The 24,065-nt window shown below is 42.7% G+C and overlaps 1 protein-coding gene across 4 annotated transcripts in view; it reads right to left on the bottom strand.

The window, feature by feature from the left end:
• CTTN (cortactin) overlaps positions 1-17,734 on the bottom strand; it is a 36,110-nt gene extending 18,376 nt beyond the window's left edge. For 2 of the 4 annotated variants that reach the window (XM_090032903.1, XM_090032906.1), the window contains exons 1-7: positions 10,476-10,568; positions 9,959-10,032; positions 8,338-8,467; positions 3,218-3,328; positions 2,538-2,592; positions 1,961-2,071; positions 541-651 (exon numbers count right to left, since the gene is read on the bottom strand). In XM_090032903.1, the coding sequence (XP_089889029.1) occupies positions 541-651; positions 1,961-2,071; positions 2,538-2,592; positions 3,218-3,328; positions 8,338-8,467; positions 9,959-10,032; positions 10,476-10,568 (685 nt within the window). Of the gene's footprint in view, positions 1-540; positions 652-1,960; positions 2,072-2,537; positions 2,593-3,217; positions 3,329-8,337; positions 8,468-9,958; positions 10,033-10,475; positions 10,569-13,000; positions 13,731-17,418 lie in introns of those variants that run through there. The other 2 variants (XM_090032904.1, XM_090032905.1) reach the window with 2 other exon arrangements.
• Positions 17,735-24,065: the final 6,331 nt, after the last annotated feature.

The raw sequence follows: 24,065 nt of genomic DNA, 5'->3' as shown, positions 1-24,065 counted from the left end.
CATATATTTTTACTAAACCAGTGTTGCAGCTGTGATTTCCCCCCCTAGCATTTTATTAATGATACTGAATTACTTTTCAGGGTCCATCTCCCCCTACAAAGTTATCTTACCAATGGGAAATGAGGAATCAAAGCTAACTTTATATAAAGAAGAGGAATAGGTCAGCTGCATGCAACTCACCTCTTCCTCTCCACCAAAAAGCAGGATTATGATATGGCTCTTTACCTGGTTATTTGTATCTTACTTAAGAAGGCCCCAATTCTGCAAACTGATCTGCATCTGAAGGTTCAGACGCCTTTGCAGAATTTCACTTATGTATGTGACATTCCAACAGGAGAATATGCTCTCATGTAAATCAGACTGTAAGATCAGGGATGGATTTTGTATTTCTTTCCATTTAATTAAGAAAGGAATCAGTGGAAAGAATGTATTTTTATAATGTAACTCCCAGATTTGACATTCTTACATAAATGAGAGAATACCTGACGAGAATATCTGATTCAACCCAAGCAGATTATTATTAAATAAGTTAATAAAAACCTTTCTGTGATTCATGTTTTTCCGTTTTGCCTTGATATTCAAAGCCAACAGCACTTTTGTCCACTTTTTCCTTGTCAACACCATATTTACCACCAAAGCCTTTGGAATAATCTGGAGACAGGAGTAAACAGTTTTATTTTTATAAATGTACAATTATAATATACAATTAAGACTCTACTGAGTGAGCCATAACCACTTACGTTAAGCTAATGCTGTAGAAGAGGTACTACCCTGGCTAATCTTGATCTAAGGTATTAAATCTCAAATTCTTCAATTATTAAAGTTAATATTTTTCCTCAAGGAAGGAAACAAAAAACAGCAGTCAAAGCTAGCCCAAACACTGGATGATGCCAGTACTTCTGATCTATACAAGATTATATCAAAGAGTGTAGTTAGTTATAACTAGGTAGTAACACACTGAAATTACAATGAAATTTTAATACTGTCAGAAGGAGTCTTTCAATTTTAAGAAGTTCTAATTTTGGGTGCCAATGCAATATATACACAATAGTCAAGAGTTATCTAGAAAGTTCAGCGTGGGAGTAGGGGATTTTGGGGGGGAGGGGAGGCAGAGGGAGTTTGCTCTTTTGTGAAAAAAGAACTCAATTTTTTCACCAATTATAGTAAAATACAAAGTGACTAGAAATTCCCAAGTATCATTTATAAATAAAGTTTAATTATTTTTCTCAGGAAATCTGTCCCTGCTATAGTCAATAGTTTCAGGGTTCTAATAACAGAATGACTAATTTTTCAAAATAATCAGAAAAATTTTGCAAAAAGTTAGTCAAGTATCTCTGACTGCCATATACTTTCAGTCTAACCTACACTCAAATTCTTTAGTTAATAAAGTCCAAACAAGTTTCACACTCGTTTGGACTTTATTAACCAAAGAACTTGAGTGTGAAACTTGTTTGGACTCCCAGCGGACCCAGAGAATGGTATCCCTCATAGGTTGGATCCAGATCCAGACCTGCCACATTGAGTGGTAGTGCAAGCAGCAGTGATGTTAACTGCTGCAGGTACCTAAGTAATTGCTTTGGCTCAGGGCAACGCTCATTAGTAAAAACACTGTTTGCCCAGGTGCTGTCGCTAAAACTAGTTCCCAGTGCGGCTTTGTACCCCAGAACATGGTGGGGTAGGGTAAATGATAGTGGTATTAAACACTAAACCTCTGAGTTTCTCTGGGACCTGTGGGAATTAACACTGCCATTGCTTTCACTGCCCCTGAATTTCCAGCCCTGCTAGAATTTCAGGCTAGATGTTGGCCATCCCTGATTCAAATGTTCACTTTCACAGAAAGTATTCCAAGGTATCCTATGATTTATCCAGTGTGTACAGGGAATGTATTATTTATAAATATTTAGCAAGGTTGCACCTGTGACGCATTGAAATGGAAAGAAAAACCTTCACATCAACTAACCTTTCTGTGATTCATGTTTCTCGGTTTTACCCTGGTAATCAAAGCCCACTGCACTCTTGTCCACTCTGTCCGCCTGTACACCATATTTACCACCAAAACCACTAGAATAATCTGGGTTCAGAGAATAAAGCACAATTAAGCCAAACGAAAGTGTCTGTCAAAGCAGTGCATCAATACAGAATTCCAGGATATTATTTTGGGGCAAAAATAATCACAATTGTAAACAAAATGTAGCACAATAGTGCTGTAACCAGTTCCCAAGCATCCCCTTCCCTCTGCATGATACAGTGGAGTCACAAACCCAAGTTTTCTATCTTATCCTAATATATCTTTGTTCCCCTATGCTAAAAACAAGTCACATTCTTGAGGACAAAAATAACTTTGTTAAAAAAAACCAAAACAACTTGTGGACTTGTGCAATAGTTTTTAGCCTGTTTATTTAAAAACAAACATTTGAAGAAGTTGACTATACACCTCAGAAACATGAGTGCTATTGATTTATAAGCAGCATCTGATATTGATAAAAATGATTTATCTAGGAACACACACACATACCCCGCACACCTCAACATTTTACCTTTTTGAGAAGCGTGTTTCTCAGTTTTCCCCCGGTATTCAAAACCTACGGCCGACTGCAGAAAAACAACACACGCTTAAGTGTTCTAAAAAGCTAGACAACAGCAGCTTAGTACCTTCTGTGTCAATGGGCAAATGTTCAGTGTGAAAGTAATGAGATTTTAAGCCATGCTCCAGGTCTCTTGGCTACGCAACATCATTGTCTGTCTAGATTTATAGGCTATCTTGGTCTTGAGTACCTTCAAACATTAGAGAAGTAGGCCTAATAGGCTTTCTTTCTTAGCTCTTGCTAAAGCAGATTGTATAAGCACCTCTCTGTGGAAATGATGGAACTCCATTATACAGAATCACTGAACCTGCCAAGATTCAAATATACTGCAGGAAACAATCATTCAGCCAAGTCGTTCATTTTTCAGTACCTCCTAAACCATCCCAATATTTAATTCCCAGTATTTACAACAATTTTCACTCTTATGTAACATAACTAAGGAAAAGGTTTTAATATTTTCTTGGTACTCAGGCCTTCCCTTATGTCTTTTAACAGAAAGGTGCCAATTTACCAATAAGCACTAAAGAAAGAGAGCAACAGTTACAAATAGCACAAGAAAAAAATTAATACCCTAAAGAAATGGATAAAAGCAACAGACATGGGTAACTGCAGTGCCATAAGAAATTGCTTACCTGGTCAACCCTATCTGTTTGTACACCAAACTTGCCTCCAAAGCCTTTTACTGAATCCACTTGAGAGCAGTGCTTAGAAAGCTTAGTTTGATATTCATGGCCAACAGCTGACTAAAAGAAATTAGAAGATGAAAATTTATTATGTGCAAAATGTGCTTCTAATCACACAAACCACACATACTCCCACTTTGAGGCAAATTATTAATTTGGGTGGATCTTTACGCTACTAATTTTTACAAATATTTGTATAATTATTCATATAGGATTTTTCACAAGTAACAACTATAGTATTATGTCCCCAAGTTGTCAGTATACTTCTGGAAAAGAAAGTGATCAGTCTCAGGAATGATTCTGGCAGCAATGGCCAGATCATGAACTTTTCAACTGGGATTTATAAATTGAACTATAGGAACAAAATAGAAAAAGCATGGATTCAAAACCTATTGCTACAAGCCAAAAGTTAAAGGGACACTCGAGTGCAAGGTAAAATATAAGACCAGATAAGGGACCATACACACAATACTGGCATGTGTATTCTTGTCAGAAAAAAGGAACATTGTAGAACTCTGCAGGTTTAAAGCAATAGGCTAACATCAAAGGCTGTCACAACTGAATGCACCATTCATACACCAAGACATGAATCATTGGTTAGCGAGCAAATTGTTCCAAACATATAAAGTGGTATTAGATAGCTGCAGGAACTTGTATAGCCTAAAACAAATCATCACTAAACCTACAAAAGCAAAATGACAATTATAAAAACTAAACTTACACATATGTCACAGACAGAATAATGAGGGAAGCCATCTCCTATATCGATGAAATGTTGTTAACTATCTAAATCACTATCTGAACACCATGCAGATGAAAATATGCTCCTAGGAATATGAATTTTATTTCACCTTATTGCAAAATTATAGTGCTGCCCTAGAGCACACAATTTAATAAAAGCTTTGAAATCCTAACAGGGTGGATTTGATGTAAATCAAATTTATTTAAATCATGATTTAAATAACAATTTCAATCACTGGTAAGGAAGCCTCAATTTAATTATTGTTTTCTACGAAAAGTGCATTCTTGTTGTTTGATATCCTCTATCTATTTACCTTCTTGAAATGTTTCACTTTTAGAGAGGGGTAGGGGCTTGACTGTGTATACAAACTTTCAGAGAGACAATATGGCTGATGGGTGGATAAATCAGGTCTGTTCTCTCTCATTCCCATATACGGCTGTTAACAAGGATGTTATCTCTGGAGACAAAAATCAAGTTTGAGAACTGAAACTCAGCATCACAGATGCTTAATGGGATCTTCTAGACTGAGCACTGAGTCCCAATGGGTAGAGTGGTTTTCTTTAATCTACTGATCTATAGAGGAGCCTCTGGAACCCCGTAAGATTGGGCCTATAATATAGTCCATGGTCTTTTGTGACGTATTTATAAAACTTCTCTAAAAGCGTTATATGAATATATTGTCTCAAATAGTATATAATTAGAAGTTATAATCCCTATTCTATTTCATGATATCTTTGAGCTTCAACATATCTTAAATTAAAATGATTTTTATATGAGTTTCTCTTTTTAACAAAGCATCTTAACAAAAAAATAAAAAATATGATTCAATAAAAAATCTGATTTAAAGCAAAAAATCTGATTTTTTATTTTAAAAAAATCATTGATTTGTATCCACCCTGAATCCTATTCAATTAAAATCAAGCAAAAACAAAAAATCCACACCCCCTCCTCCCAACACACACCTTGCCATACTCAGCTGTCATTAATCACTTGCAAAAACTATATATAATTTCAACATAAAAAAGTACAAAGTCAACATGCTCATAAGGATCACTGGAGTAAATAATTTGCTTTGCAATGTGAATGTATGCATCTAATTATTAGAAGATTTTTACTACAGTAAACATTAAAAACCAAAGAAACTAAAGTCACCAAAATTGTTGGCATATTTGCTTATAAGCATATATACTCTCTGGCTAGGTCCATCATTGAAATTATTTTAGTTAAGAAAACTTAAGGGAGTCGCTTGACATAGGGAAGAGGTGGCCAACCCATGGCTCCAGAGCCACATGCAGCTCTTCAGAAGTTAATATGCATCTCCTTTAATCTTTGCACAAGCACATGGCGACTAGCTTCCAGTCATTACATCACATGATGCGACTGCTTGGAGCAAGCACATTACTTAGTTCGGACTCAGAAGTTTGGACTCCAGATTCGTGGGTTGGCCACCCCTGAATAGGGCCTTGTTTTATCTTACATTGTAAACCAAACAGATATTAATGAGCTTAGGAGAGGAGTTGCGCCCCTCATCTGCACAGCTGTGATTTGGTATTAGAGGTCTGGTGAGCAGAGGCTGATCTAGGAGTCAGGGGCAGGAGTGGCTTGCTGTTCTCACTGGGAGTGTGCTGCAACCCCAGACCATCCGATGGCTGTGGTGCTTTCTACCTCTGCTCAGACTGGCTCACTCCGCCCAGGAAGCAAAGCCGGTCCAAACTGTGGTGGAAGGCACCATGACTGCTGGGGGCTCCAGTGCTTGCTCTGCCCAATGTACCCAGGGGCAAGGTGCTGTGCTCTGGCATCCCCATTCACCCTGACTCAGGAGGAGCACTGTATCCTGTGAGGCTGAAAGACTTCATCCTGGGCAAAACAGATGTGGAGAGTAGCCACACCTCAATTGAACAGGAGTAAATTTAGATGGATTAGAGATAATCCTGCCCTGGAGTAGGGACACTTTAAGATGAATGAGTGCTTTAAATCACTTAAAAGGTGCTAATGTGCAACCAATCCAGGGGTTAAGAGTTCCAGAAGCTGCCTAAAATTACCATGTAACAAGGCCCATAGTTTCTTTTCCAAAATGAGACTACTGTTGCTATGCGCTTCCTTTCTGCTCTGCAAGTGATCCCTGCTACACAGGATGAAACAGCAGTGACACAGTATGAGGCATATTATGCTCTTATCAGTCAACTGTTTTTCCAAACCCTGAATTCATGACCATTTCCTGGCTTAATGCCTTTTTCGCTGCCTTTCTTTCCGAATAGTCACTAGAACCTGAGCCAGCCATAACAACCAAAGGCTCAATGATAGTACACTGTCCTTTCAAGTAAGACAAAGGGTGTGAAATTACATACTAGAAAGTGCAACCTACCATATCTACTGTTAAAGTTTCAATTTTTCACCAATGTAGCAGTAGTATAAACCTCTTGATCCAGCACACAGTACACAGGTGAGTAATTTGGTAATTTGGCTGGGATATGTAGTGAAAGGTATGGATACACATACACTGGGAGCCATTTCCAAAAGGGAGATTGAGGGATGGTGCATGCTCCAGGACCCATGCTCATGTGGTGCCCATGCCAGAATAGCTAGGGAGGGGAGAAGGGAAGTCACCACATGCCTTGGTGGTCCCTGACTGGCTGGAGTGGATGCTGCATGTAGCAGGCATCTTGGACAGTCTCAGACAGGCAGTATGTGCAGCACATGTTCCAGAGCACTGCTGTGTGCAGCACACATGTTAGACCCTGCCTGTGGGGCTGTTCTGGTGTGCATCACATGCTGCATGTGGGGCTACTCTGGACCCAAGGGCAAAACGAGGGACTGGATAATAGGGCTCCATTATTTGGATCTGGCCAGATCTTTTATACCCCTTATTTAGATTGAAACAAACAGATCCTTCCATCAGCTACCCCAACGTAATACACATGCTTTTGATTTGTTTTAAAATAATCCATACCCAACACTGACAACATTTAGCCACTGAGGATTAAGTGTCCTGGAAACCTTTAGTTCGGCAGCACACTAGTAGCTTTTAAATGAGTTCTGGAGTTCTGACGTAAATATTCATGCAAGCGGTTCCTCAGGCTGGCATCAAGCCATTCTGGCTTTCAGACATACAGAGTGAAATCTTGATGATTGAAGTCAGCAATTCGCTCCAATGTTATTTAGATTTCACCCACAGTACACATCCATACAGAAACTGTGATAGAAGAAGGAACTATAGACTGGGGTACCATATAGTACTGCTTCATCATTTTAAAACACCTTAAAAGCAGTTTCCTCCAATACTAGTATAAGTTGAACAGTGACCTGTGACAATTAAAATACTGCTCTTTTAAACATTTTAAGTGCTGCAAATATAGCTACATTTGCTAATTTCATTATTAAACTCCCGCAAAACATTTACCACACTGTGGAGTAGCTGTCATATTTGTTATTTCATAAGTCCATGTAGAATACTAAATGAATATAATGAAGTATACATAGTCAGGGCTGGAGCGATTGAAGATTATAAGGTAAATTTAATGTTTAATCTACTCAATAATACTCCTCTCAGCTCTCCCATTTACATTACCCTATTGCAAGGGTCCACTGGGGATTATGCAGCAAATGTCTATGGAATACAGGGGACAAATTTAAAAAAAACAAACTGAACGTGTTGGATATATTCAACAGGCAATGGTCCCAAGAAACTAAAATGCAGTGACTCTTGTATTAGCTCTAATTTTAGTATAGCACACTGCTGGGATGATATGCCAGCATGGATCATTATACATGGGGCAGACAAGCAACTGAACACTTCTGATCAGCACCTTGTCATATGTCTATATTCAAGTCACTCAGGTGTTTGATAAAAATGACCTAAGAATAGTTATTTGTAATCAAATGGCTGTCAAGCCCATATTTAAAAATAATGCAACTACTGTTGGCCAAAAATACACAGCAGTTTTCTGAATATCTAAGTTATTTGTCATTGTGCAGTTTATCATACTTTTTGCAAAGAGGCCTACTTTCTAATTTGAGAAAAATGCATATATTCATTCTTTGACAGCCTCAAGCAGACAAAGAACTGATATAGCACATGAAATAGGAAATGGATTTATCCATAGCTTAGGTGCTTTTTTAATTAAGAAACTTCCCTTCAGAAATCTAAATATTGACTTGAAAGAGAACAACATATCTGCACATGACATAAGCCAGGGGTTTTCAACCTTTTTTAATAAGTGTACTCCCGGTGGCCAGAAGTGGAGGGGGTGGGGAGGTGCATGGCTGCAGGCGGAGTGGCAGCAGCATGGGGTGGTGAATGGCAGCAGAGAAGAGGCTTTACACTTACTTTGTCCATGCGGTCTTGTTCCACACCAAATTTCCCTCCATAGCCATGGGAAGCTTTTGGGCCTGTTGCAAGCTCTTTCTCCTTGAGGTTCTGGTGTTCTTGAAACACATTTTCCCTCAGCTGGTGAATACTTTAAGACATAAAGATCAAGGAAGTATGTAGTAAGGTTAATCAACACTTACCGTTAAAACAGTCCCAGAGCAAAGACTTCCTACTTGATGTGCTATTTTGCACACAATCACCTGAAATTAACCTTTAGGATTACCACAAAGAACAGTCTTACAGTTCAATTACCTGGGCCAGTAGTTTTCAAACTGTGTTTTGTGGAACCCTTGGGTTCTACAGTATATTAACAGGGGTTCCACAGGCAGGCTGGGACCCACTGCACCAACATTGCAGGGTTGGGTCACCTGTCTCCATGTCAGTCTTTAGGATGGGGTAGAGGTCCCACTGCAGAAGTGATATGAAAGGGTTCCATGGCTTTAGGAAGTTTGAAAACCACTGACGTAGGCTATGTACTAGTCTATACGTGTTTTTACATAGCTCTGATCACTTTGTTCCCCCATCTACTCCTTCGGTTTTGAGCTCTCCCCTGGTATAGGCAAAGGCCATCTCTTACTAGGCATTTGTGAACTCTCTAGGCCTCCATAAGGCCTTGATTCAGATAAAGGATTCTTACTTATGATAAAGTTCAGAACAGGAAGGCATTAAAGGCAAATTTATTCTCTCTCCCTTCCTTTATACTTTTTAAAGGAAGAAAACTGCCTGCCTCCCAAAAAAGAACTAACGGTTTATGCCAGAGCTAGAAAAAAACAGTAATCTGTTGTTCAAGACCCTTCCCAATTGAGTTGTAGCTGCCTCAAGCACAACTCTGGAAACATAAATGCTGCCAGTACAGCCAGTAGGTGTCAGCAGTACACTCCTAGGATTAGTTTTACTCCTATGAAGTAGGTCATTTGACTACTAAAATTTCATGTGCTTAACTCTCTCCACTTGCAGCATTTATGACATTTTATACTTAGTATCCAAGTGCTCCTCAACTGCTATGGTGATCAGTTCTCTATGAATCAATAAGCCAGAAGGAAAAGTAATTGACCCTTTTTTGACATTCTAAATGGATATCATTCTTCAGGGTAAAATATTAACCATACTTCCACTAAGTAGCGAGCGGCTCAAAAGATGGCCAATAAGGCATCACACAAGCTCTTGGATCTAAATGGCCCACTACGATGCATATGTTTCTCCTTCTGACAAAGGATTCAATACTGGGACTATTTTAGAAATGAAACTCTGTCATGTGCTTCAAAATTTTCTATAACATGTGAATATATACTTTCTTGCACTAAAGCAAAACAAGGTCATTCCCAGACATAAGATTGACAGAAAGAACTGAGTTGCCACTGAAGAAAGAAAAATAAAGGAAAGAGAACATTACTTCTTATTTTGCTACTAGAGGTGACAGGTAGATAAGCTTGGAAATATTTTTTTAACTGATGCTTTATAGAGGCTCTCTGGTGTTTCTAACCATCAGGATGTAAAACACTGAACATGTGAAGTAACTAAAAATTACCTCTATTAGCAGTAACTAGAGAATGGAAGTAATGAAAAAGAGCTCATTTACTTGATGTGCTCCTGATGGCCAGATCCTTTCACTGTTTTAGCACCCCAGCGTTGCTCCTTCTCGCTCACATCATTCTATTAAAGACATTTAAAAGAAGTTAAAAACCATTAGAGTTTTACCCAAGGCTTTAGAGTTCAAATAGTTCAAACATCCTAAAGGCTCAGTAATGCCCCTGAAACTGCAAAAGTTAAAAGACAGCCTTATTGCTCCATTTACCTGTCACTGCCTTAGCCTGTTGCTTTTCTGTTACTGACAGAGCATGGAATAGACTCCTATTTTCACGTAATTTTGCTCTCTTCCTTCAAATCCTTCTCTTATTAACTCCAACACATGGAAAATTCCCACTGAATCACTAGTCAAACGTGCACATGAAAAAATTACTCCCTCCTACAGTGTACCCTGTATGTCAAGACCAGTCTGCACCCAATTGGCTTAGACATCATCTTTTCAGGTCAGGGAATGTCTTCACTATGTTATATTGGACTGCTATGGTTGAATAATAGTTTGAAAGCCATACCACAAAATCAGGATCTGTTTCCCAATCATCAGCTCCATCATCCTGGCTGACAGAAATTGAGTGTCCTGCTGTAGCCTTCCACATCTGAAACATCATCACAAGTAATTGTCATGCTAGACTTTGTTTCTCATTTGATTAAGGTTTATTCAAAATTCCTGATATACTAGAGAAGCACATAATTTAACTAGACAATGCAAGCATTACTGGCAGAAAGAGCGTACTGGGTTAGACTCACAATAACACCTCTTCAGTCGTATACTCAAACTAGTCCAACATTTCTCTGTGAGTCTTTTCTATTGGCATTATAAAAAAGGCTAGGAATAATCACTGGCATTGTTTCAGAGAGATCAAGTAAAGGTTTGGGGGTTTTTTGACAGTCAACAAGAGCGTTTATTTTATTCATGAGTAATGCAATTTGAGCTTCTACCTTTAACAGTTCTTTTCAGATGTGTCTTTTAGTTAAAACCCACTTCAGAAAAAAGTACCTTTAATCCTCAGATCCCATATGTGCATTTATATTACCAATAACATTTTTTCTAGGCTTTATTAAATGACAGGCAAGGATACTGCTTAGCAAGCAACATTCTGTCCTTTTTAATATTATACATTGAGGAAGTTCAGTATCAAGTGTTAAAAACTAACAAAAAAAAGCAATCTAAATGTCACTTTCCTTGTCATGTCACCTCACTAGACTTTTATCCACTTGCATGCAATAATGTAGCACAAATTGCAACATTATTAAGGGTATTCTTTGCTTAAGTTTATGGACATACTTCTTGTTATTGTTGTCTTCACTGAACATTTCAGGATAAAGCAAAGGGCAAATTCTGGAATACTAGGAGTAAAATGCAATAGATATCGCTTTTTATTAATATTTAGAAACAGTAGACAGGACTTTCAAAAGTGACTAGTAATTCTTTAACTTTGTACACTATCAAGAAGAAAGAAAAAAAAAAGAGTGTATAAACTTTCTGGGGGCAAAAATGTGTTTGTTTTAAATTCTCCTTCTTTTACCAGCCATATGGAAGAAGTCTGTCTACCTCCCACTACTGAAGACCTTACCTATTCCATCATATTATGCTACCTTTTACTTTTCTGTCTGAGTGTAAAATATAATTGATGATGGATGATAATTTATGACCGAATATTTACCCAATTTACTTATCATGTACCCAAATAAAATCCAAAAGAAAGCAAGCTCCTCATGAGATTTAATGCAGAAAAAGATTACTACTTTCTGCACTTGAATTGTCAGAGAGTTACAGCTTTTAAGGGAAAAGACACTGTTTGCAAGCCCATAAAACACAGCAGTCCTACTGGAGTAAAGCAGGAGCTCCACACAGAAATTTTATTGGAATAGATCTCAAGGTAAAGACACTACACCCATCTCACTTTAAGTGAGCTGAAAGTGCTCTAAAGCCATAACTGAACAGACGTTTCATGACTCTTAAGAGTGCCTGAGAAACGGCGGATCGTGCTCTAAGTTAACCCTCGATAGATGAGGCAGTAAACTAAAATGCTTTCAGTCTGTGCGCTTTATCGAACATTTTGTGCCAGATCCCATTGAGGGTTAACTTAGAGCCTGATCACTGCCATCCCAGGTGGCGTTACGCAGGGCTGTGCTCTGCCCAAACACCAGGCTTCTGTGGGGGAAAGAGCTCAGGGGTTTCAGGAACCCCAGCCAGGCAGCAGCGTCCTGCTAGTTGGCCACAGGGGGCAGGGTGGGATAAGGGTTGATGGGAAAGTGCTCTGGGGTCTCCCCATTACAGGAGCCCGGCCAGGCAGTGGGTGTGCTGCCAGTTGGTCAGTAAGTGGGGGGGGGGCGGATGGGGGTGCAGAAGGGCTCTGAAGTCTCCCAACTTCAGAAGCCCTTGCCAGGCAGCGACACACTGCTAGTTGGTTGGCAGGGGAAGATTGCCAGGGAAAGGCTCCAAGGTCTCTCCCCCACTAGCCGCTGCTGACAGTAGCCAACCTAATTGATCTCCCCATCTCTACTTTCTATGAAATGTATAGAAAAGCATCGATTTCCATATTACACAAAAATAACCACTATAAAGGTAAATTTTAAATACTAAGTTTCCTGCATGTGTGATCCTATTTTTAATATTTTCTCCACTCAACTTTAAGCCTTTACTAACCCCATATACCAAGCAATCACTTCCTCTCTAATATTTTCCGAAAGGTCTTCATTGAAGACTCCTTTTTACTTAAATATTGTTTACTTTTCAGCGTTCTTAAAAATGGTAACCAAAGGAAAAGACCAGAATCTGAAGAACCTTTTAAGGAAATGGATAAAAAAATCCTGATCTGAAAATGTATGCATAATAAATGCCAATATTTTTCTTTTTTCTCAATCCAAGGCTCTGCTATGTTAGATGTAAGAATAATAGCAGTAAAAGGAAAAAAAAAAATCAAGTCAGTTATCCAAACCTCTTCTGGATAAAGCAAGCAGCAAAAAAAAATCCTTAAAAAAAAATTCCATAGTAGTTTGCTGTCATGGCAGATCTCTTTCAAACTAGACTTACAGAGAAACATGATCTGTTCTGTATCCACAAGGTACTGACTCACTCGGTTCAGTCAAATTTCTGGAAAAACAGAGCTACAGTTCAAACATGCTGAGACCATACGTTTTTTATTTATCTGGCCACTTCTGTCCTTTATCAAGCTAACCGATCAGCAGCCCAGCATTTTAGAGGGAGTAGGATGGAGACGGTCAGGAATGCCCCTCCTTCCCACACTACATACAGGGTAAGAGCAACATCCCTGAAGAACAAAGGGAAATGCCAGTCAGCTCTATCAGCAATGCTACATTCAGAAAAAAAGTAAAAACAGATGTTCCTATCCTGGTTACAGGACTACCTGCAACTGATGCTAATTCAGTACAGGGCTGTCCTTTCTAGGGATTTCAAATTCCCTCCTAGAAAGTTTGGCCTTTCTCCCACCTATACACTCAGTCCTGTCCAGTACCCATTATTACCCAGAAGGTCCAACTGGGTCTAAGACCATGCGTGGGCAAGGTCCAGCCTGTGGGCCGGATCAGGCCCATGGCCAACTCCATTTCCCAGCAGCCCCTGCCTATGTAACTGCAGCTGGTTTCCATGGAGCCCCAGTAGCTGCAGTATGATGACAGCGCAGGACCAGAGTTTCCATGAAGAGTGGCCCCAGCAGCACTGGCACGGCACACTGATGGGCAAGGAGCTGCTCTGGAGCTGAGATCTTGCAGTGGTGATGCCATGGTCTAGAGCCAGGGTAGAGCTGTGATCCACTGTCCACAAGCCCTGGCCCCAGATCCCAACCCCAACCCTAGAGCAGTTCCCTACCCATCTGTGTGCCCTGCCAGTGCTGCTGGGGCTGCTATCAATGGAAACCTTGGCCCCACGCTGTCACAGTGCTGCCAGCTGCAGCAACGCAGGCAGGGGCTGCTGGGAAATAAGAGTCCGGCTTCCAGCTGGATCCACCATTTTGCCCACCCCTAGTCTAGGCAGCTGCAATTCTTCCATTCAGATGCCAAATGATTATTATTTCAGCAGTCATACAAAACATCAGAGAAAAAAAGGATTTAAAAAAACAAAAAAAATGCATATGTACACCTAAAGGTCTACCGTCCTCTCACGGTGACCTTGATAAGCTGAACTTCTTCCAATACCTTAGAAAGAAAAAAATTATATTATCTCATGCCCCCTCTACATGCAACATTTATATTGCGGGTAGAGGGGGCATGAGATATTTAACTTTTATATAAATGTGCTAATTACAGCATAACTAGCAAGAGTGCACTCAATTTAAGGACACAAACATGGCAAACCAGCCATAAAAATGTTCCACACATAATTAGGGACGTATTCAAATTGCAATTCTACACAGAATTGCTGGATGGGGGGGACTTACTAAAAATAAAGTGCTAGCTCCCCAGTGGAAGCCAGTGGCTGCTGCAACCCAGACTCACAGCCTGCTCTGGTGGGGAAGATGGGGAGCTGCTGGCATGAATGACAACAGCCAAGATGGTGGACACTAACGCTGCCACTGATTGGCTGAGGTTGTGGCCCTGCCCCTCTCCGCCAATCAGTGGTAAGGGCTGTAGCCACACAAAAGACAGCCCTCGATCAATCAGGGGCCTTGGCCAACAATCATCAGCTCTTGCCCCAGCCCACACTGGGTCCACTTCCCTGGGGCACTTCCTGACCAGAGCCAACAATCCAATGATTGTCAGCCTGATCCTTGACCTGCACTGGCAAGCAGAAAGGGCAAGATTGGGATCCAATTCTTTGATCCCAAATTTGTGCCTCCTGCCATGCATTTCTGGCATGACAGGAAGTATAACTGTTGGGCTTGGGGATCAGATCCCATAATGCCTTTAAATGAAAGTGACCCAGAGGCCTCAGTCTATCTCCCCTGAATAAATATTTGCCATCATTTAAGACACGGTTTCTTTAAACATTCCCCGTTTTTTTGTTTTCTCTCTGCTCTGAGGTTTTGAACTTCCTGGGTAAAAAACAACTGTAAAGCAGGCAAGTCATCAAGACTAGCAGTGCTGGTACCATCTCTTAACTGTCTGGCTCAAAGATGCTTCACTGGGCAGCCTTCTATCCCTAGCTACCTCTGTGCTGCGCTTGGGCAGCCCTCTGCTGAATAAACCCGACGTAGTAATACAGTACAGGTATCAATAATGGGGCCAACCAACAGAATTTACAAATCCACCCCATTTCCCAGATGTTGAAGTCTTAGTGGGAAATCACCAAGGAGATCAATGAAAACCAAATTAGTTGGAGTACAAGTTTTTTGCTCTCGTAATACTGCAACTGGATACTGAAAGACTCAAGCTTGCAGCTGCAGACCTATCAAGTTGGGATATTTGAATGAATGCTCCCTCCACATATGAAAATAGCCCACAAGGGAGATTTTAAAAGCATTTCACTGAATCGTATGAAGAATTCTTTGTTGCCAAGAGACATGTTTAAAAAAAAAAAAGATTAAAAAAAATCCCTAGCAATAGTGACTCTTTCCAAAGGAGTAAGACCTGGCAAGCCAGCTATTTTTAATGCAACTTGGTCCAGCATTTGCCTGATTCTGGAGAGAGAGGCACCCCATCCCCTCCAGAAGTCCTATCCAAAGACAACTGCTGTTACAGCCCTGCAATCAACCACATCACACCCATTTAATCAGCCTGAGCAGAGACTGCCTGTCTGGCTTCTAGAGAACATAAGCAGCTCTTCTTTTTACACTCTGCTTTCTGCATGGCCTTTCACAACATCTGATGAAGTGAGCTTCAGCTCACAAAAAGCTTGTGCTATTGATATAGATCTATTAGTACAGATATAGATATATGCTGGGTGAGGGGAGTTAATCTTTTGTCTGGGTCTCTCCTCTGGAATCTTCCCTGGGATCCTGGGTTGGAAGCATGAGGATGCTCATTTTCCCCTTCTCCGGGTCCATCCCTTTGGAACGGAGGAGCCGAGTCACTGGCCAGGGCTCCCTTTCCTTGGGTGAGGAGATAGTGTTGGCTTTGTCCATATTCTCTAGAACAGTGGTCTCCAAAGTAGGCTGCATGCACCCCAGGGGGTGCGCAAGACGATCCATTGGGGTGTGGGAAGAAAACATTAGAACTTCTATTTATATTTATTTTTTATCTAAAAAAAAATAAGAAAGAAATTAAGCTTTACTAATATTTAATATACGGATTGACACTGGCGCCCTCACTTGGTCCGTATGCCAGACGGTCACGTGTCACGTATGGCATGTGAGCTATCCTGAGGGAAGAGTGGGAGTTCCACAATGTGGAGCAGTTGACAGTGGCACCCTCACTCATATATTGGGGATACATGCTCAAAAATTTTTTACTGATAGGGGTGCGCGATCAAAAATGTTTGGAGACCACTGCCTTAGAAGGCCCTAGATAGCCGTGTGAATCTGTACAAGAAGGACATTAGGTAGCCAAGACGCCAAGTAGAAAGCCATAGGAAGATCTGCACCTTATAGACTTACCAAAGCATATATAGATATATCTATCTAGATTTGAACATATGTATAGACATATTAATTTATCTAGATATAGAGACCTCTCTACTTAGGTCTATCTATAGATGTAGGTCAATCTAGATAGAGATCTCTCTCTACTTAGGTCTATCTGGGTATAGATGTCAGTCGATCTAGACATAGAGACCTCTCTCTACGTAGCTCTATCTAGATATAGAGATCTATCTACTTAGTTTCTATCTATAAGTTTGGTAATATAGATGCAGGTCTACCTAGATACAGATGCTGAACTACCTACTTTGGTTCTACCGAGATCTAGATCTCTATCTACTTCGGCTGTACATGTCCTTACAGAATGATCTTTAGATCTAGATAGCTAGATCCAGATATCCAAGCTGAAATGAATGCGCATCTCTGTCCCCTGAACGAATATCTATGGAGATACCAACCTACCTAGAACTACAGACACCTATACCTAGGGATCTGCTTTGGCGAGCCTACAAGGTGCAAATCCGCTGGTGGTCTCCTACTCGACTTCCCGGTTACCTGATGTCCTTCATCTGCAGCCTCCTCGAGCCTCCTGGAAAAGCGGCCAAAGCCCCCGCGCTCCTCCCGGGCAGGGAAAAGGGGGCAGGGCGGCGACCCGGCTCCTCCCTTCCCCTTCCCCAGCGGCGGAGGAAGGGCGCGGACGGCCGCTGCTCGCGGGAGCCCCTCGGACCACGGACCAGAGATGCCCCCGCCCACCCCGCAATGATACACGCCGGGGCCGGGCGCAGCTCGGGGCGCCCAGCCAGGGCCAGGCAGAACAAAGAAAGTTGGGAGCGGGGCAGCAGCAGCTGAGCCCCGCGCCGCGCCGCACCGCCCCCGCGGGCAGGGCAGGGCAGGGCGAGCCCCGGCCCGGCCCGGCCCCGCGTGGCGCAGCCCGCGCGCGGCTGGAGTGCGAGTGGGAGCGGGGTCGGGATCCACTCACCGCGCTGCTCCCCCGGCCGCGGCCGCTGCCCGCTCTGCTGCTCGGGGTGCGCTCGGCTCCGCTGCTGCAATTTCCGCTTCTCCCAAGCTCCCACTTCCTGCTCCTTCCTCACAGGGCGGCGGGCGTCAGGTGGGAGGCGAGAGCGCTCCCGCCTCCCCGGACCTGGCACGGGCTGCGGCTCCCCTTGGCCCCGGCGGGGCGGGACGGGGTTCCGGCCGCGGGCAGGGGATTGCTCTGCTGGCTCTCCGGAGTCCGCAGACATCAGACCCGCAACCGGCTTGTGCCGTCCCGGGGCCAGGGATGCCGGGGCGCAGCGCCAGCACGTCCTCCTGCCCCGCGCCCGGCCGCCCCCCTCAAGCTTCTGGCTTCCTCCGAGGCGGGGCTGCCGCAACAGCCGACTCCGGCTGAAGCGGAATAACATTTTTAAAAAAGTAATAATCATCTTTTTTTGTTTAACAAGGCGGCGGCCTTTTATTCTGGACGGGAAAAGATTCTATTTCCTCCCCTTCCTTTCATTTTTTTTTTTCTTAAATCTTTATCAAGGCCAAAATCCGGCTGAGCCCAACTCAGTCTTTAAGTCTACCACGGGGCAGGGGATCCTCCCCTCCCAGACCCCTGAGGTACTACTCCCTGCATCCAGGCAGGCATCCTATGAGCAAGCCCTAGATCTAGATCTAACCAAAGGCGATACAAATTTAGATCTCTCTCCAGATCTAGGTAGCTATGTAAACCAGATCTCTAAGTTTAAATGCATATGGTAAATTTGGGGTTCACATGCCCCCCAGTCTAGCTTGATCTGCAAAATGGTTCACCCCACTTCGTGTTTTGGTCAGATGGGTTGCATCTGCTGCATTTCTTCTTCCAGCTCCAGCTTCTTCCACCCATCCTGAGTCAGAAATGACTCCCTGCCCCAGTGTTTACAACGTTTAAATGAAGTAGGTATTAAGGTATGTGTCATGGCTCCTTCCCCCCCAATAGTGCTCACACATTGCCTATTTTAAAAGTAAGGAATCACCTCTAAATTAAGTTACACAATTTCCATGTTTGATATCTTTTCATAATCATGGAGGAGAGGAGGGGAAAAAATGGGCAGCCAGGAACAGGTAAAGCGCATGGCATTCTTGTCCCCGCCCACCACCCTAAGGGAAGGGGAACTAGACTTGACAAATGTGCATGTCAAGTGTTGGACTTAACAGCTCTCTGCTTTAAGTAGCTATCTGCCTGTTTGATAAAGAGTTAAGATTACAGCACTATGAGGCCCATTCAAAGCTGCAATAAACAGGCGTCTTAACTGATTGCAGAAGGCTTTTCACAGCCTATTTACACTGGAAGTTTCTCAGTAGAAGAGATACCCTCAGCACTGCAGCAGTTCCCAATTTGGTATGCAGACAACCTGCCACTGGTACATGCTAACAGATTTATCGTAAGTACTTTATACAACAACAATTTGCTGGTGGTACTTAAGGTTGTATCTTTTTAAATTGGTGGTGTGCAATCTATCAGAGTTTGGGAACCGCTGTTCTAGGGTAAAACTGTAGAAAATACACACCTTTTCAAGTGTGACCTTCCTTGGACCTAGATTGAGGACTGAGTATTATATTTTTTCACATACGCCACAACCTTGTATGTAATAGATCTTGCTAGGGAGGTAGGGCAAAGAAGAAAAAAAGCATCTAAAAGAATAGCAAAAGGTAGGGAGCCATGACCATTCCCTGGCTTGCTACCACCCCACATGCCGGATGGGGCCCATGGATGGACCCAGCATTCAGGAGTCCAACCCTGCGCTATGCAATCTGGGTTCAGAGGTGTGCAGAACAGGCTGCATTCAATTCAGATTTGGATTCAGCCCAAATTGGGGACAGTGATTCGATTTGTTGGTTCAGATCAGTGTCCCCGATTTGATTTGGCTGAACCTGAAGATTCAATGCTGATTCAGAGAATCAGCAATTCGGCCATACATACAGCTTTAAATGCTTTTTTTACATACCTCAAGGTATCAGGCATGGTTTGTAAATGCTAAGATGGTGGGGTGGATGGAGCATCCCACAGAAGCGCCACCCCCCACTCCCCCCGCCTGCTCAGTGGCAAACCTGGAAGCGGACCTTAAGTACTTCTGGTCCACTTCCAGGTCTGTAGCTGAACACACCCTCCCTCACCCTCCTGGCTTAGCAGTTGGTTATAGGGCCCCCCCCCCGCCAGACCCAGGAGGCACCAGTCACCAAGCTGGTACTTCTGGTCCACTTCCAGGTCTAGTGTGGAGCATGCTGGAGCACGCCCCACTCCATGCACCCCAGCATCTTGGCATTTATGAGCCGCCTGCTACCTTGAGGTATGTAGAAAAAAACCTTTAAAGCTGTATATGTCACAATCACCAAATCTTTCCCAATTGATTCAAAGGGTTCAGATTCTCAGTGGCAATGCATAGGGAGTGCACAGGGGTGCGTGTACACCCCCCTGAGGGTGCCATTGTACCCCCTGACTGGCTGCACTCACTACTTAGGTGATGGACAGGGGGGCAGGTGGGAGCGCTGGTGCCCCTGCTGCAAGCACGGGCTGATCACTGCAGCCGCTCCCAGAAGTGGCCACAGTGATTAGCCATCGTGGGATTGGCCATGGGGGGACCTCCCCTGCAGACAGTGGGATTGGCTGTGTGGGGACCCCCTCCACATCAGCATGCTCGGATAGGGGGCATGTGCCCCCCCCCCCCCACTAAGGCGGCACCAGTCACCCATGCCAATTCTGTTTGGAGAGATTAAAGGTCCTCCTGATTCAATTTGGATTCAAAGGTTTGGCCACCAAATCAGATCAGGGACTGAAGCTTTGCACAGCCCTAGTGCCTACAACATGGTGCATTTTCCTAATCCCATGGTATCAGGTGAGAGAGGCTCCTCAGATTCAAAAAAATGTTATGGGGGAGGGAAGGGGAGGACAGCTTCCAGTTAAAGCAATTACTGCTACTATTGCTCTCTTACCATCAACTTTCTAGACCCATTAGGATCTTTTCCCCTACATATAATGCACATTCTGTATTTCACCTGCTAGTTTTTGTAAAAAGCTGCCTGGTACATGTAAGAAAATATGGTCTTCTCAACTCTACCACTGGATAGATGACCAGGTCCAAAGAGGTGATCCTCCCCCTGTATGCGGCACTGGTCAGGCCACAACTAGAGTACTGCATCCAGTTCTGGGCGCCACACTTCAAGAGGGATGTGGACAGTATCGAGAGGGTCCAGAGGAGGGCCACTTGCATGATCAGGGGACAGCAGGGCAGGCCCTACGAGGACAGGCTACGGGACCTGAACCTGCTCAGCCTCCAAAAGAGAAGGCTGAGGGGGGATCTAGTGGCCTGTTACAAACTAGTCAGGGGGGGGATCAGCGGGCATTGGAGGAGTCACTGTTCCCCCGAGCACTGCCTGGAATGACCAGGAATAACAGTCACAAGCTGGCAGAGGGTAGGTTTAGGCTAGATATCAGGAGGCACTACTTCACGGTCAGGGCAGCTAGGATCTGGAACCAACTTCCAAGAGAGGTGGTCCTGGCTCCTACCCTGGGGGATTTTAAGAGGAGGTTAGATGAACATCTTGCTGGGGTTGTTTGACCCCAGTATTGTTTCCTGCCATGGCGGGGGGTTGTACTAGATGATCTGCTCAGGTCCCTTCTGACCCTAGAAACTATGAAACTATGAAACCTAAGGCAAACTGCCTCAGATCACTCTGTTTCCCCACCTCTGGAAAACAGAGCTATGTAAAACATTTTACAGAAAGAGCTCAAAATTACTTTAAGTTTCAATAAATAGTTCAATAAAATCTATCTAGAATATTGGTTCCTCCTTTAGAAAAAAAACTTAAATTTTAAAATAGAGATATATCCAACATTAGTAGAGACTATTTAGTTTCCCGTAGGATTTTTAAACAAGAAAAATGAAGGTGAGGCTAGTATTTCCATTTGAACACACAAATATTGCAACATGATAAAAAAAATGCAAAAGATTTTTCAAATGATATTTTGTTTTGGACATTGCTATTAAAGTAGCTCAGCTCCAACAAATTTAGTGTCAGCAGGCTTGTACTACTGCTGCCTGACTCAGAGCAATTAATGTATTTTGGAAATAAATACAGGTTTGTGCTACACTTAACTCTTAAACAGCCAGTAGGACTAGCATTTGGGAAGACTTAATTATTCTCTTTGCCATTCAGTGGCATATGATTTGAAAGAGAAATAAATATTTAAACTGAATTTTCCTTTTATATATGGGCTTTAAATCCCTAAACTATTGCTTCTTGAAAATATTTCTCAAGTTGATGGCTATCATTTCCTAAAGATAGCTATGGAGCTTTTGAGCAACACACAAAACCATCAGCTGTTTCTACATCAGTCATTGTAGCCTGAACATATGGAAGCCATTTGCCACTTTGTATAGCAATATATTCAAAACTAACACACCTCATCATTTAAAGTCCTCTATATCTATCTACATCCTCTATACCTTGCAAGGGAGAGGTACTGTGAAGATGGGCATGGAAACAAACATTTATAACTTTACTGGATATTTAAAAAAAAAAAAAATTTAAAATACCCCAAAATCCACATTCTTCCACAACTAGAACAAAAGAGAGAGAGAAAAGGGGACTGATCAGATGGGTGATGTTTTATTGCTATATTTACAATGTTAAAGAACTTTGGAAGCCTACAAGTGTCTCTAGCATCATAATTAAATAAGTCCTAAATATCTCCTTTTTAATATTTGCCTTTGTTTTCCTTATCACAGTGGGTGTGATGAGGGGATATGGGGTTTAGAGGAGGGGGCGGTGTGGGTGTGGAGAGATGCGAATCAGCATGTGGGTAGGTGTGGGGGGACCATGGGTGTGGGGGCTGCTTAGGAGGGGCATGCCCCCAGTGGCTGGTGGGGTGCAGCAGTAGTGGTAAGTGGGGAGCTCCTGCAGACCCCTTGGGAGGCTGGAGACAAGCCCCTGGAGATACTCCCTTGCTCTCCAGCCTTCTGCACCTTCTCTGCTACGGCCAGTGAGTGTGGGTGTGTATGAGGGGCTAGGAGAGCAAGTGGGGAGCTGAGGGAATGAATGGGGAGTTGGGGAAGCTCCCCTCCCCTCTCCTCCAGGCCCTCAACCCCCTACTTACCTGGCAGAAGCTGGGTCCAGGTCCAGGTCCCTGCAGCTTGCACCTCACAGGCAGGCACTATGCTTCAGGATTGGGGAAAGGGCCAACCTCAGAGACACTCTGGCATGCTGCCAGAGCATCTCTGTGGAGGACTGAGCTGCTGTTTTTTCCCCCCTGGATATCCTGGGGTCTAATTTTCTCCCCACTGCAAATTTTCAGCATGGGGAACATTTTTTTTTGTTTCCACACATGCCTCCTGCAGCATCTCAAAGGGGTTTGAAATGCTGCAAGAGGCACGTGCCGGCTTGTCTGGACACACCTACTGAGTCAGTGTCTCAAAGTGAGACACTGACTGATCAAATGATCTGGAACCAGAAAGGGGGAAAAAATGTACCATAAATGGTATCAAGTTATTTTCTGGACATTAGCTTAAATACCATTACAAATAACATAGTAGAAACTGTGTTAAGTAACTGATCATTTGGAACCTGTGACAAACATGAAAGCTGACTTTCATCACAAATGAAAATCACTAAGGGGTGCACCAATAAAGGTTTGCTTTGCTGATACCGATAGCCAATGCTGATAGAATAACTAATATTTAGTAAGAGTGCAAGGCATTGTAAACTACTGACATAAACAAACATTCTATTTTTAATTTGTATTTTAATACACGTGTGCCTCCTGCCTGCTCTGGCCCTCAATGAAGATGTAGACCACCTTATTCCCCATGCATGTTGCCTCCTTGTACATGGCTCCTACTCTGTTCTGCTCAGTGGACCCTGTGCTGTCATCCCATTAGACAGGACCCTCATGCAGAGTGGCACTGGGCAGATTTGGAGCGCTAGAGCACACCACTGCTTCAGTACTGGCAGATCCTGTGCAGTTGAGATCCTGCGGCCACCTGGGAGAAGCTGTTTTTGCAAATGCAGCTGGTGCCTGGCTGAGCAGAATGTCTCGTGCGACTCCTTACCCCACCCCTGTGCAGAGATGTGGGGCAGAAAATGTTCTAGTGCTTTATTTTTCTGTAGGAATTTTCCATTTCTAAAAATCCATTACAGGCATACCTTGGAGATATTGCAGGTTCAGTTCCAGACCACCACAAGCGAATATCGCAATAAAGCAAGTCACACGAATTTTTTGGTTTCCCAGTGCATATAAAAGTTATGTTTACACTATACTGTAGTCTATTAAGTGTGCAATAGCATTATGTCTAAAAAACAATGTACATACCTTAATTAAAAAAATAGCATTTTTTAGCAATAATGTAACTAATGGAAAAATGGCGCTGATAGACTTGCTCAACGCAGGGTTGCTACAAACCTTCAATTTGTAAAAAACGCAATATCTGCAAAGCACAATAAAATGAGGTATGCCTGTATTAATAATTAATGGATGCCTGTACAACAATAGGCAAGCTTGGCAGTTTCAAAGTTGTAATTAATGCTTTTTCAGGTGATTATCCCTAGGAAGCATGTGAGAGAGTACATATATGTTTTATTGATTTATAAACAGGAGGGTAAGTACACTCA

Source organism: Crocodylus siamensis, chromosome 2 (genome assembly GCF_052110815.1).
Source record: "Crocodylus siamensis isolate JL-2025a chromosome 2, ASM5211081v1, whole genome shotgun sequence".
NCBI classification, from domain to species: domain Eukaryota; kingdom Metazoa; phylum Chordata; order Crocodylia; family Crocodylidae; genus Crocodylus; species Crocodylus siamensis.
The sequence above is the reverse complement of the archived record's forward strand: the minus strand, read 5'-3'. Positions and strand labels throughout refer to the sequence as shown.